The following is a 15,086-nucleotide window of genomic DNA, read 5'->3' as shown; positions in this document are numbered from 1 at the left end:
TTTCAAATGAAAAGTTTACAACAGCATTTCTAAAATTAAAGGGGAGGAATACAAAGGCAAAATGATGCTGGAAGTAATTTGGCACTTCAGAAAACAAAGTCTCTAAGATGACATAAGTTGCAATTAACTAAGAAAGGGTTTCTAGGCCAAGGTGCTGGAAATTTGTTCTACTGTATCTGTGATATTTTTTTTTAGCTCAAGGGAGGTCTAGGTTGTTCTGGAAGATATCAAGATTTTCACAATTAATTGTCTATTTCCCTGGGTATTCTGCTGTGTTGTTGTTTTCTGCTAACTTCCAGGTTTTGCTTTCACCTAATTGAAAACAGATTGTGATAAACTTCTTAGCACATAGTCTCGGTTCTGGCTGTTAATATGGATTTGTTATCCCTACGAAAGATCCTTTAGAATAACCAAAGATGCTTAAGCAAGTGAACTAAAACAAAGTTCCATTTTCCCAATGTGATCATTCTAATCATATAAGAGGGAAGGAATGTGGCTCCTTATAATAGCAAGATGTCATATGTGCAATATTGGCCAAATATGAGTTTCAAATATATATATTTGCTCATATTAATGTGAATAAGAGGAAACAGTTACAAATGGTAGACACAGATAATGTTGTTTCAGCTTGCTTGTGTTTTTTTTTTACTGCCTCTCCATCTGGAAATAAGCTAAGAGGGTGGGAAGAAATGGCATCCTGCCTAAAATTATTAATTAGAAAAGTTACAATCACATTACTTCCATCTTGGTCACCTCACATATATCACTGAGGTGATATCCTTCAAATGTTTCTCCTCCACACCCTTGCTCATTCTCTTCAGGAGCATGCTCCAAATCCATGCTTACTAGGGTAATAGTTTGGAAGTAGGGGTAAAAAGCCCCCCCCCCCAAAAAAGTAAGAAAAAATGTATTTTCCTGCCCGTTATTTTTCACATTAATAATTACTCTTGCTGAGAAAACAATGTCGTTTGGCAGGACCCAGGGGAAGAGCCTTCTCTGTGGCGACCCCAACCCTCTGGAATCAGCTCCCCCCAGAGATCAGAATTGCCCCCACCCTCCTTGCCTTTCGTAAGCTCCTCAAAAGCCACCTCTGTCGTCAGGCATGAGGGAATTGAGATATTCACTCCCCCCAGGCCTATATAATTTATGCATCGTATATTTGTGTGTATGTTTGGTTTTTAATAAGAGTTTTTAGTTATTTTAAATATTAGATTTGTTATATGTTGTTTTTACCACTGTTGTTAGCCACCCCGAGTCTACAGAGAGGGGCAGCATACAGGTAGGTAGGTAGGTAGGTAGGTAGGTAGGTAGATAGATAGATAGATAGATAGATAGATAGATAGATAGATAGATAGATAGATAGATAGATAGATAGATAGATAAGTGGAAGGAATGGTTAAATCCCTATTGTATTCATGAATGTCTCAAATACCTATCTATGGCTTGACAATTACTACTATCTTGTTGGGGCCTAGGTTTATCAAATAGAATATATCATTATCTTGGATTCTTCAAACTGGATGAAAGCTTTACACAGGGATATACAAACATGAAGTAAGGAGGAACTTACTGACTGTGAGAGCTAGTGAGCAATGGAACCCTGTGGAATTGTGGGTTTTCTATTGCTGGAGATTTTCAAGCAAGGTCGAAAATCAGTGAATTCTAATTCTGTGATTCTGTGACACTGGAGAAATAGCATTCAACGGGGAAGAAGTCAAAGAAAAAGAATGGGACAACTTGCCATGGTCAACTTACTGCAGCCAACTCACCACAGCCTATTTGCCATGGCCAACTTACCAAGGGCAGATTCCCGATTCTGCTGCTACCGATGCACTATGCACGCAACTTTGCTTCTGCCAGGGGTCTGTGCATGCATCTCAGTGAGATTTTGCTCCTGCGCATGTGCAGGAAGCAAAATTTCATAAGGGGACGCATGCAGGTGAGAGATTTTAGTGAATTTTTTTTTGCTTCCGCACGTGTGCAGAAGCAAAATCTCGCTGGGATACATGTGCGCACCCACAGCAGAAGAAAAGCTACGTGTACTACTTATACAGCATCCTTATCCGTACCGATTACAACCCGATACGGCAACTTACCATAGCCAACTCAGCACGGGACAATTCAAAAATTCAATTTTATTATTTAAAATGTGTTTTTTATCAATTTTTGTCATTCACATTTCATTTTGTCCCTCATTTTGCATCCTTTAATGATTCTATTCCATAATTTTTTTAATATTAGTATAACTCTTGTTCTGTAGTGAATTGTCGAATTGTGGTGAGCATAGTTCCCTCTAAGCTGAGCAGTGAGCAATCGCTCACTTAAAAATCATCATCAACTCAGAGTTTTCCAAACCTGCCCAGAAGCCGAGAGGGAAAGAGTGAGAGGGAAGGAGAGAGAGAGGAAGAGAGGAAGAGAGGAAGAGAGAGAAACAGATAGAAAAAAGAGAGGAAGGAAAAGAGAAAGAAAAAGAATGGGAGTAAGGAAGAGAGAAAGAAAATCAAAATCTAGTTTGAAACTAGCTCAACTATTTAAGTGGCATTTTGATATTGATAGAGTTGCCCTATTATGAGCTCACTGTTATAGACACACAGTACAGTATTTTATTTTGAAATTCTCTGAGGCAAAACAGGATGGGTTTTTTATTTGTTTGTTTGTTTGTTTGTTTATTTATTTATTTATTATTTCTGTGCCGCCCAGTCCCGAAGGGACTGCCGCTCAGACACTATACTTTTCCACCCCCACCCCACCCCAAAAAATTAGAGGGAACACTGGTGGTGAGCTGTCGCACAGAAAGTTGACTGCAGTGAAGTGTGTATCTGATGGGGCAAATTTCTAGACCTTTTCTTTTTTTTAGGAAGGAAAAGAAGTCTAAGCATTTTGAAAAAGTGTCCTTGGTAGTGATGGTGGGTATAGGAAGCTTTGGAAGACAAAAGAGTCGCAATTGTATTCAATGTCTGAAAATGAGAATTTGCCACATCTGATTCCTGAGATGTTGTATATCCATCCTTAGGGGTTAGTGATCACATGTGGATTTTTAAATATATATAATAAAGCACTCTGACAAATGGGTGAGAAAGTAGCTTTACACGGTCACAAAATACCCACTTTACTAACATAAATCTGTAATTTTACTGCCTGCCATCACTCCGTACCATTTTCGCTACCCACCCTCCCTCTTCAGTTTTGAGAGCAGTTCGCTATATTTTTCAGCAATCATTTTTGTTGCTCTCTTATTTTTAAACTAAAGGAACAAACTAATTGGAGCTTATATGTGAAAATAGGGATGCTGGGATCTAGTACTTTGTAGAATGAAAGCTCATTATTTTAATTAAAAGAATCTAAAAATCTTTGTGGTGTAGCACAAAAAGTCTAAACAATTGCTCAAGTCATAATGAGAGTTTCTGAACACAAAGGGAGGATGGAAAACAATAGGGATGAGGATAAATATTAGTAAACTGCAAAACCATTTACAAGTAAAAGACTATGCATTCCAAATTCTAAGCTGTTGAGAATTGTAACTCTATCTCCATAATTCTTTTACTATCACTGACATTTGAAGTTATGCTTATATAAGATAGGAGTAGACAATTAGTCCCTACAAAACATATCAATCATGTAAGGTAGTGCATATTTCTTCAGCCTTTATCTGCCAGTTTTTGTTTCCTGGTTACAATCAGTTTTGCCACAAGTCCCCAATGGCGCTTTCTTAGTTTTAGGGACCTCCAATCTCCCTGTTCAACATATGTCTGAATTAAAAGTTGTTGCTAGAATGACAATTTCCTTTGTCTGTGTTTCCTGTTATTTGCCAAAATTTGGCAGCAAAGTTAAGTAATAATGAGAGCATCTGGGAGAACATATTTTTCCATCACCCACCTCCTGTTCACTCTGCTTTTCCCACCTCAAGATTTGCCATTGAATTGAGAGCTTTTTTTAAAAAAAGACTGCAATAAAATAAGAAAGGGGAAGTATATACACAGCAGACCTAGAATTCTTTCCAGCACTTTATCAGCACTGGGTATAGGAAGCGTTAGTATCATTTTTTTGTGTAATGAAATAACATGTTGTCTCTTTGTATGCTTGTTTCTCTTCTCCCATCATGCTGCCTTGTGTGTGTTTCTGTGTACTGGGAAACACATGGTAGTCTGCATATGTTCTAATCTTGGTCAGAGGACCAAAATGAAGAAGAGTTTGAATGAAACAGTTGGCAATGCAATATTTTAAGCCTCTGACTAACAGTCTCTCCCATAGGGATACGCCAGAGAAAGGGTTAGTATGGAATATTTTCTCTGAAGCCCCAGACTGATTTTCAAACATGGTCTTTCTTTTTCCAGAATTTCCCTCCAGATTAAATCTTGTTTTATTATTATAGAGATAACTAGTTTATACTATTATGTTAAAAATTGAGGTTTGATGTTATCTTATTGTACTGCTGTACCAAAGGGAGTTGGAAGTCAATGGGTTATTTTTTTCTTACACCTTTTTTTCCTACATTTTCCCTTCTCTTTTCCCTCCCCTATTTTATCTACCATTTTCTTTTGCATTTTTGAATTTTATATTATACAAATATTTATACAAATATTTATACAATATATTTATATATAAAATAAGGTTATTACATATTAAGCCCTACATGGCACGGGACCAGATTAGTTATGGGACCATCTTCTGCCTCCCATGCCCCAGCGACCCGTTAGGTCGCACAGAGTCGGCCTCCTCTGGATCCTGTCGGCCAAAAAGGTCCCGAATAGCAGATCCATAAGGGAGAGCCTTCTCTGTTGCACCCCCGGTCCTTTGGAACCAATTCCACCCGGAGAGACATACCGCCCCCACTTACCTTGCCTTCTGGGAGGCGCTAAAAATACATTTATGCTGGCAGGCCTGGAGACCATGAGTGATAGCTTTCCTCCGGCCATTAGTATGACTGAGGGATGATTGAGTGTTTTTATATTGGGTTTTGTCTATTTTTTTCTAATGTTTCAATTGTATTCTACTTTTATCTTGTCGACTTCTTATTCTTGTAAGCCATCCTGAGTCTGTGAGGAGAACGGAGGCTTATAAATCTAATTAATTAATTTTTTAAAAGAAAAGTAGATTAATTTAATACAATGTAAAGGCCACCCAATTCCGCATAATTTTGTATGATTACACTTTTTAAAAGTGGAACAATAAAAAAAAAAGACAGCTCATAAGTATTCAGAAGGCCAATTGTGTAAAAAACAGTTAATCCGTTGATAGAAACATAGCTGAACAAGCAGGCAGGTAGACAACAGATGGGATCCTAAATCTCTTTTTTATTATTTCTTTCTAGCACTAGGTTAGAAAAATTGAAAACATCCCTTCCATTTCCTGTTTATTTTTCATGAACACTCTAGCTTTATTCTCTGCTACCAGAGTTGCAGCGCTTTCTGATCTGCAGTAGGTCCTTCCTCTTATTCACTGTCTATGAAAGCAAGCAGAATTTGCTGCCAAGAGGAAGATGAACCTATTTCTTAAAGAACAACAGGAAAGACTTTTAGGGAGGGATGGGTTGACTGTGATAACAACAGAAATTAGTGGGAATCTGCCAAAAAAAAAAAAAAGTCCTCTGAACAGTACCATCTGCATATGTTTCCCTAGTCTCTTTGCTTGCTCTTGCCCACTTTTGAAAATTTAGTTCTTGAACTGATGGCTCACTCACAGTATAATTACTTAACAGTGTGTGGAGTCCTTGCTGCTTTCTAAATGTGATTGTTTGCTTGCAGATGTTTCATTATCCAACCAGGTAACATCATTTATGACATTATTTAGTTGGATAATGAAACATCTGCAAACCATTAACCAAGCTCAGAGAATACCCAGGACTCCAAAGTTCAACCCTGAGCTATGAATACTGTCTTCTATGGGGACGTAAGACTTTGTTTTAAAAACTGGTAACTTCACTTTTTTCAGTGATTCACCCTGCAGCATCAATCAAAAACCTTTTAGGTCACTTGGGCCATTTCCATACCTGATACTCAATTGAACATGCCCCTCAGAAGGAAAGCAGAAATATAAGTTATGGCTTTAATGAGAGAGATTTATATTAATAAAATGTATGGCATGCTGAAATGGAAGCTTATCCTTGCATTAATTGCTGGGGGGGGGGGGGGGACTTAATATGAAATCCTAAGTACAGAAACACTTTTTGTTTTCTTGGTAGCCTATCCTATACATACAATATTTGAAAAAGTCAGATCTGGCCAAAACTTGGATAGGACAACTCCAGAAAACAGAAGTACAGTACTGCAGTCCAGACAAGGAAGTAGAAAAAAGATACATTTCAGGTAAAGACAAATCACTGCTGTATTACAGCCAAGGAAACTACAGGAATATATAATCAATCAATAACTTGAAAGTGAATTTATTTTTCTGTATTCTATAGCAGATTTGGTATGAAGACATTTGACAGACTGGCAACAGATCCTGGGAGGAAAGTCTTGCTAAAGATATGTTAAAAGCAGAAAAGTTTAGAATTACAATTGACAGTTTAATTCTTGCCAACTATCTGTTTCTGTTATTTTGAGATATAATCAACCCCTCATACTTGAAAAGCTGAAGGTCAAAAACATTTTTAAGGTGAATATATATTTTCTAGGATTTTGATAAGAATCCTACATTCTTACAAGCAACTCCTATAGCAATAATTTCTATAGCAATAATTTCTATAGCAATAACTTCTATTTCTAGAATAGTTTGTTTCTCATAAAAAGTAGTAATTCTGTTCCCCCAAAAAATTATTATATAAAATAAGTAACTGCAGCACTGTAAAAGTTCATACCTAGTACAGTGGTACCTCATCTTACGAACGCCTCTTCTAACGAACTTTTCAAGATACGAACCCGGTGTTTAAGATTTTTTTGCCTCTTCTTCCGAACTATTTTCACCTTACGAACCCAAGCCGCTGCTGCTGGGATGAAGGGGTTTCTTTCCCCCCCTTTTTTTTAAGAAAGAAGAGGGGTGGCTTGGAGGGGGAAAAGACTCCATTTAAATAACTAGGAGAACAGTGTGTTTGCAAGCACTGAAAGAGTGTCTTTTTAAGAAAGAAAAGGGAGGGGCGGCTTGGAGGGGGAAAAGACTCCATTTAAATAACTAGGAGAACCGCGTGTTTGCAAGCACTGAAAGGGTGTCTTTTGAAGAAAGAAAAGGGAGGGGTGCCCCCCTTGCCTTTCTTCCTTCCCACTCACCCTTTAGCCTAGCCTTGCTTCTTCCACCCGCCCCCGTTAGCTGCTCCTCCATGCCCTCTGTTCGCCTCCCTTCTAAAGTTTGGGATTTTCCTGAAGGATTTGCACGCATTATTTGCTTTTACATTGATTCCTATGGGAAACATTGTTTCATCTTACAAACTTTTCACCTTACGAACCTTCTCCTGGAACCAATTAAGTTCGTATCATGAGGTACCACTGTATTTTAACATACTGTAGAATGAAAATGAAATGGAAACCAACAATAACCTGACTATGACATTCATAAAGCAATGTGATTTGCATGCTGGTAGCTGGCATCTTTCCAGTTTTATGGCTTCCCCCTCGCTCCCCAGATCCCATTTGCTCCAAAAAAATAATAAAAATGATTTACTTGAATTGCTGGTCTTTGGTGCTCCTTGTTTTTGCCAGAAATCGTTCAGCCAGCTTCTCTAAGTTCCTGGAGTAATCCATTTCAATTTCAGCTTTCTTGCGAAAAAAATCCTGCAAATCTTGGAGCAGTTGGACTCTCAGTTCACATTGCTGATCAAGACATTTCAGTTGTTCAATAAGCTGGGCTCGAATCTCTGTAAAACAAGGGAGGGGGGAATTAGTCATGAAAACAGCAATAAAACATAAAATGATATGAACTACAGTATCTGGATATGCTGCCTGTATCTGTTAAAGCTAATTGTGAAATAGCAACCACAAGAAACATTTTTGTTTATTTTTGTGGCATGAGAGACATAAACTACAAGTTGTTACATAGGTTTAAACTCAATCAGTTTCTGAAACACACAGAATGATCAAGATTTCTAACATTATGAGATTCTGAAGATAAACTTGGATAACCTCGTCACAGTCACTGTTCTCAAATCCTTGGGAAAAGGGCAAAATATAAGTGCAAAAAGAAAAGGATATTAAAAACAAATTTTAAAATGAAAGTTAAAATTCCTCTTGATTGTCATACACCAACAGGACTTTAATTAAATATTAACTAAAGATCCTCTTTCTGTTACTCATTGGATCAGCTAATTTCTAAAAAACCCACCAATTGCTATTAAGCATTAGACAAACTAATCAATGAATAACCAAACAACCTGATTCCAATGCTATCTATTTACAAGGATGATTTTTACTGGTAAAGATTCTATTAATCAACCATGCCAAGCATATATTAGCAATCATTTTCCAAATAAGTACTGAATTTCAATCTAGATGAAGGCCACAGGGTTGGATAATGTTCCAATTCTCCACTCTTAGCTCAAATTTCCTCTAGAGACACTATTAAATTCCTTTGCAGACTATTCCTACGGCAAAACCAAAGCACTGATCATGCCGCACATTTCCCAGAAGATACCAATTTGGGACTATTCACGCTGGGTCTCCAACTGCGACATTGCAATTAAGCACAGCACATCAAATTGTGAATGGTTCGCCTTTGAAAAGTCCAACAAATTTGCATGCTCAGTTGGGAAATGTCACAAGAAAGACAGTTTCATTTTTCATGCAAAGAATGCCTTTGAGCAAATTTTGCAAGCAGATTATTTTTGACTGCATGCAGGGTATTCTGAGTGCAGATGATGCTATCGGTTAACACACTATTTAAAAAAAAAAACTGGCCTTAAAATATTTCAATAAGGTCACCCAATGTTTGCAGTACAATTTCAGAATTTACTCTGACATATTCCCAGAACACAGAAAAACTAAGTTAATTAATATTCAAGGTACTGAACTTTGAAATTCACAGCATTTTTCTTCGACTTTACAATGAAATCTTATGTTATTACTTTTAGCTATGTAATGCCATGAATAAGCCCCATCTTATTCTCCAATCCCTTCTCCTCAAATTACCAAATTGTGTCTTTTCTTCTTGACATCCTAGGAACACACAAACACTAATCTAAGAGGGCTGATGTCACTGAATGTTTGCTGCCATCTTTCTGAGCTTGTTCAAGATTGAATTTATATTAAATACGAGTAATCCTTGACTTACAACCACAATTGGGACCAGAATTTCCATTGCTAAGCAAGGCAATTGTTAAATGAGTCACACAACCTTTTTGTCAGAGTTGTTAACCAGATCACTGCAGTAGCTACAGTATGTGCATCAAACAAATTTGGCTTCCCCCCATTGACTTTGCTTGTCAGAAGCCGTCTGGAAAGGTCGCAAATGGTAATCAAGACAGAGGTGGGTTCCTCCTAGTTCAAATCAGATCGCCTGAACTGTTAGAGACCCACTGGTGAGGTGAAGATGGCATCACAGATCCGGTTCCATCTATGCCGGTCTGTGTGCGCCGCCATCTTTTTTTGGGAATTTTCGGTGGTTTTTCAGTGTTTGGATGGCTTCTTCTCGTCCTCTGTTTTGAAAAAAAAAAGGCCCTCCCGCCCTCCCCCTGTTGTGAGTGTTCCCTGTCAGCCTTGAGAGATTCAGAGGAGGAGGAAGACGCAGAAGTTGTAATTTGCCCTGATTTAAGAGAAGTGGAAGAGGACAGTGGTGATGAGAGTTTAGTAGAAAATCCATCGGAGGTTAGCATGGATAGCATAGTTCCCTCTAAGCTGAGCAGTGAGCAATCGCTCACTTAAAAATCATCATCAACTCAGAGTTTTCCAAACCTGCCCAGAAGCCGAGGGAAAGAGTGAGAGGGAAGGAGAGAGAGGAAGAGAGAGAAACAGATAGAAAAAAGAGAGGAAGGAAAAGAGAAAGAAAAAGAATGGGAGTAAGGAAGAGAGAAAGAAAATCAAAATCTAGTTTGAAACTAGCTCAACTATTTAAGTGGCATTTTGATATTGATAGAGTTGCCCTATTATGAGCTCACTGTTATAGACACACAGTACAGTATTTTATTTTGAAATTCTCTGAGGCAAAACAGGGTGGGTTTTTTATTTATTTGTTTGTTTGTTTGTTTGTTTGTTTGTTTATTCATTTATTATTTCTGTGCCGCCCAGTCCCGAAGGGACTGCCGCTCAGACACTATACTTTTCCACCCACCCCCCCAAAAAATTAGAGGGAACACTGATGGATAGTAGTACTTTTTCAGACAATGGGGGTGTAGATAATAGCCCTTGGTTAAGTGCCAAATGTAGGAGGTTAGAGAAAAGAAAAGACGAGCTTTTGGGAAAGAGGTTTTGAATCTGCTATTCAGAGTGTAAATTAATTAATACTAGCTAGAGGTATAACAAGCAGGAAGAGGGAGATTGTGATCCCCTTATATAGAGCGCTGGTGAGACCACATTTGGAATACTGTGTTCAGTTCTGGAGACCTCACCTACAAAAAGATATTGACAACATTGAACGGGTCCAAAGACGGGCTACAAGAATGGTGGAAGGTCTTAAGCATAAAATGTATCAGGAAAGACTTAATGAACTCAATCTGTATAGTCTGGAGGACAGAAGGAAAAGGGGGGACATGATCGAAACATTTAAATATATTAAAGGGTTCAATAAGGTCCAGGAGGGAAGTGTTTTTAATAGGAAAGTGAACACAAGAACAAGGGGACACAATCTGAAGTTAGTTGGGGGAAAGATCAAAAGCAACGTGAGAAAATATTATTTCACTGAAAGAGTAGTAGATCCTTGGAACAAACTTCCAGCAGACGTGGTTGGTAAATCCATAGTAACTGAATTTAAACATGCTTGGGATAAACATACATCCATTGTAAGATAAAATACAGGAAATAGTATAAGGGCAGACTAGATGGACCATGAGGTCTTTTTCTGCCGTCAGTCTTCTATGTTTCTATGTTTCTAATCCCTCACATCCGGAGATGGCCGGAAATGAATGATGCTTTTCTACAAAGTGAAGGAGACAAGATGGATGTTCTGCCGTTTCTCTGGCAAAGTGAGTTTTAATATTGCATGATAAAACTGTTTGAAATTAGCTTGAACCTGACCCAGAGATAAGGAGATGTTAGAAGCCAACAACCTGTTAATTGGAAAGAATTTTATGACTTTGTAGTTTATCCTGTGAGATTGGAATGCCATAGATGTACATTGACAAATTCCAGTGTGGAAGAAAATAAATAAATGTTATTTTGAAAATCCAAGCCTGTAAAGAGAGTATTTTTGGAGCAGCAAAGCTAGACCAGAACACCCCCGGGTTAATACCAACCTTTATTTCTTCACCCGAAGCACAGCTGAGCAATTCATCAGGGTTTCGGGATGAAACCACCTTCTGAACATACACAGAAGTGAATTTGCACGAGGGGACACGCGTGAAATGTCGCAATGCGAATGCGGTAGCAAAGATAAGTGGAATCCACCCTTGGATCACATGGCCTGGAACATCGCAACCTTATAAATACATGCCAGTTGCCAAGTGCCTGAATTTCATCCATATGACCATGGGGAAGCTCCAACAGTAATAAGTGTATGGACTGATTGTAAGTAATTCTTTTTAGTGCCATTGCAATTTTGAACAGTTGCTAAAAGAATGGTTGTAAATTGAGTACTTATCTGTAATACAAGTAAGGCAGCATAGCATTTAACAGTCAGTATATTTCTGCCCTTTTTACAGATATAGGATTATCTGTGTAAAAAACAGGATAGAAATAGTTTCATCCAGGAAAAGATATATTTGCCAAATATTTTATTTTACAAACTTACCTTTTTCTCTCTCCCCACTTCTTGTATTTAAGAAACACACAAACATACAAATTATAAATTTTATCTAGATGAGATATAATTACTGAAAAAGAGCCTCCCTCCAGCAGCATTTCTTAATTTGGTGCTTTTCACATAAAACACCTGGTCGGGAATTGCATCAGGACTCCTCTTAGTAAGAAAATTCACATTGCACACAATTTTCTGAGACCAGGATTGTAATTTTGGTTGGAAGGACAGTTTGAAAAGGCAAGCTGTCTCTCATGTGGCCAAGGATCAAGCCTTAAAGAAAGGCCAATTCAGGAAGAAAATGCACTCAATCAATCATTTCTTTTATCATTTCTTTCATCAGGCGGATTTAGCTGCTCAGAATTTCTCATGTTATAGATACCAACTTCATAGTTATCCATTATCAAAATTAGATGAGAAAAAGTTGCAACTCCATGAAATGTTGATAGGTCAATACAATAATCAATGTAAACAGATTCAAAATTCACTTTTGACCGAATTGTAACATGTCCTTTATGTCGCCCTTTATAAATCAAAATCCAATGCATAACACATCTGAAGTTGAAGCATGAACTACTAATTCCCTCCCTCTCCCTCCCTTCTCTCTGTCAGTCACTGGGAACCTTACATATACAGCTATTCAGACTCTATCTGTTCCAAACGTACAGGTTCCATGCCTTCTTACAATTCTGTTTTGCATCCTGCGGTTAACAAGCTTCACTAGCAAATTATTTCTTGGGTAACCAGATCCCATGAAAATGCTGAAGGGCTACATTTTATTACTTATAGTATGAATAAATAACATCTTTTGTTATTTTGTAATCTTTTGAAGTCCATGCAGGAAATAAACTGCTAATTACACTATTTAATTAAATTTCTTTAGAGGTTTTTTTCTGTTAATTAATATGCTACCCAAAACATTCCAATTGCTAGGTCTAGAAAGAATTCATAATAATGTTCAGCACCACCCTCTATCTTCAGTTGACTGTGTTTTCTAATAATGATGATGATGACGATAAACATTCAACAATAATTTCAATGATTTTCAACTTAAATATTTGAAGGCAAGAGAAATGATTTTGAAAAAAGTATACAATACATTGAATACAATCAATATACAGTACTGTATTTTTCTTTGGAGAGGGGCGGCATACAAATCTAAATAATAATAATAATAATAATAATAATAATAATAATAATAATAATAATAATAATAATAATACAGTGATCCCCCGAGTTTCGCGATCCCGATCATTGCGAAAGGCTATATCGCGATTTTTCCACCCGATGACGTCACTCCCTTCCTTTCTCATCTTTCTTTCTTTCTCTCTCTCTTTCTCTCTCATGCTTCTTCCTCTCTCACACTCTCTTCCTCCCTCTCTCATCTCTTTCTTTCCTTCTCTCTCTTTCTCTATCTCTCCCCCTCTTGCTCTCGAGCGGCAAGTGAGCAGGCGGGCGGGAGAACGGGCAAGCGGCAAGCGATCTTGGGGTTTCCCCTTTGCCTGGGCGGCGGGGAAGACCGGGGAAGGTTCCTTCGGCCGTCCAACAGCTGATCTGCTCCGCAGCGCGGCAGCAGCGAGGAGCCGAAGATGGGGTTTCCCCGTAGCCTGGGCAACGGGGAAACCCCATCTTCGGCTCCTCGCTGCTGCCGCGCTGCGGAGCAGATCAGCTGTTGGGCGGCCAAAGGAACCTTCCCCGGTCTTCCCCGCCGCCCACACGCAAACTCCACCATCTGCGCATGTGCGGCCATGGAAAAAGGGGCGCGCATGCGCAGATGGTGTTTTTACTTCCGCACCACTACATCCCGAAATATCGATTATTGCGAGGGGTCTTGGAACGGAACCCTCGCGATAATCGGGGGATCACTGTAATTATTATTATTATTATTATTATTATTATTATTATTATTTTCAAAGTATAAGACGCACATTAGTTTTGGGGGAGCAAAATGGAAGGGGGTGGAAGAAATCTGCCTACTGGATATTCATCTGGCTAGCATCCTTAGTATGATCAGCTTCAGCACATTTTATCCCCTGGTTAGGGCTTTAAAAAACCTTCTTTGGAGGGATTATGTTAGATTTCTATGTTATTTATGGTTATAAGTGATGTTCTTTACTTCATACAGCAGAGACTCTTCATAGCAGAACCGTGCTAGAGATACAATGACTCCAATATAAATCTTATGCTTTTATTTCTTCTTTTCTCATTGAACTGGTTTCATATTTACACAAATAAACAACTTGACAGTATCACTATATTTCTCTATACATTTGCTCTCTATGATGCAGATTCACCAAGTCAGCATAGGAATCCCCAAGAATTCTATCTTCCAACTGCCAAAAACTGATTTACATACCAATATGCAAATTAGCTCTCCCTCAACATTCTATCCACTTTTTCCATGCTATATGCTAACAGAGTAGCAATGAAAAAAGCCTGCAAGCCTGGAAGAGCCAAGAAGGTCAATAGCGCCTCATTAGGGCTGGAAAAAAGCTTTGGAAAAAACTATATTCCAAGTATAAGACACACCCAAATTTTCAGTTGCTTTTAAGGGGGGGGAAGGTGCGTCTTATACTCTGAAATATATGGTATTTCAGATGAAATTACTATATTACAAGGCAGCATGTATTAAGAAGAATGTTATTTCAAAAGCCCATGCCCTACTCACCCCCCAATGTGTCCTCTCAATTATGAACAAGTCTTGATTATGTAAACTAACATTTGCAGCTACAGTAATCTGACATGCATATACAAGAGCAAACTTCTAAATGAAGCAGATAATCTCTTTTGCTTCTTCAGATATCTATTATGTCAAGACAAGTACTTTACAATAATCAACACTGTATTACTGTTTGGATAAAAGGGGAATGTAACAGCTGACTGAGTTCCTGGCAGTGGCATACAAGAGTTCATTGAAAATCTACATATCCTACTATGGAAGCATGAACTACAGAAGATTACGCTTGTTCATAAATTTCTCTTTTTCAGCAATGTTTTGTTCTGGTTGCCGTAAAGAACATCAGAGTGTTGGAACTTCCTGAAACTTACGTAACTTTGAAAAGTATATAATGTCTTTTTGTAATCCAGTCACTTATGTAAACAAGAGGATCACAATACAATTTGCAGAGGGGGAAACTGCCTTTGCAAGTTTAGTATGAAGACTCAAGGAAATTGGAACATGGAACCCTATAAATTAGGGTTAAATTAAATCGTAATGGAACTTATCTCTATTTTTTTAAGAATTCTGAATCCATTTATGAGGATATTTTAAC

General features: G+C 38.1%; 1 protein-coding gene across 8 annotated transcripts in view; it reads right to left on the bottom strand.

Annotated features, from left to right (window-relative positions):
* SRGAP2 (SLIT-ROBO Rho GTPase activating protein 2) overlaps positions 1–15,086 on the bottom strand; it is a 236,130-nt gene that overhangs the window by 142,362 nt on the left and 78,682 nt on the right. For all 8 annotated transcript variants that reach the window (XM_070745533.1, XM_070745535.1, XM_070745534.1 and 5 more), the window contains exon 3: positions 7,597–7,789. In XM_070745533.1, coding sequence (XP_070601634.1) covers positions 7,597–7,789 — 193 coding nt within the window. The remainder of the gene's footprint in view (positions 1–7,596; positions 7,790–15,086) is intronic.

The sequence above is a fragment of the Erythrolamprus reginae genome, chromosome 3 (assembly GCF_031021105.1).
Source record: "Erythrolamprus reginae isolate rEryReg1 chromosome 3, rEryReg1.hap1, whole genome shotgun sequence".
Taxonomy (NCBI): Eukaryota; Metazoa; Chordata; class Lepidosauria; order Squamata; family Dipsadidae; genus Erythrolamprus; species Erythrolamprus reginae.
This window is presented reverse-complemented; position numbering and strand designations above follow the sequence as displayed.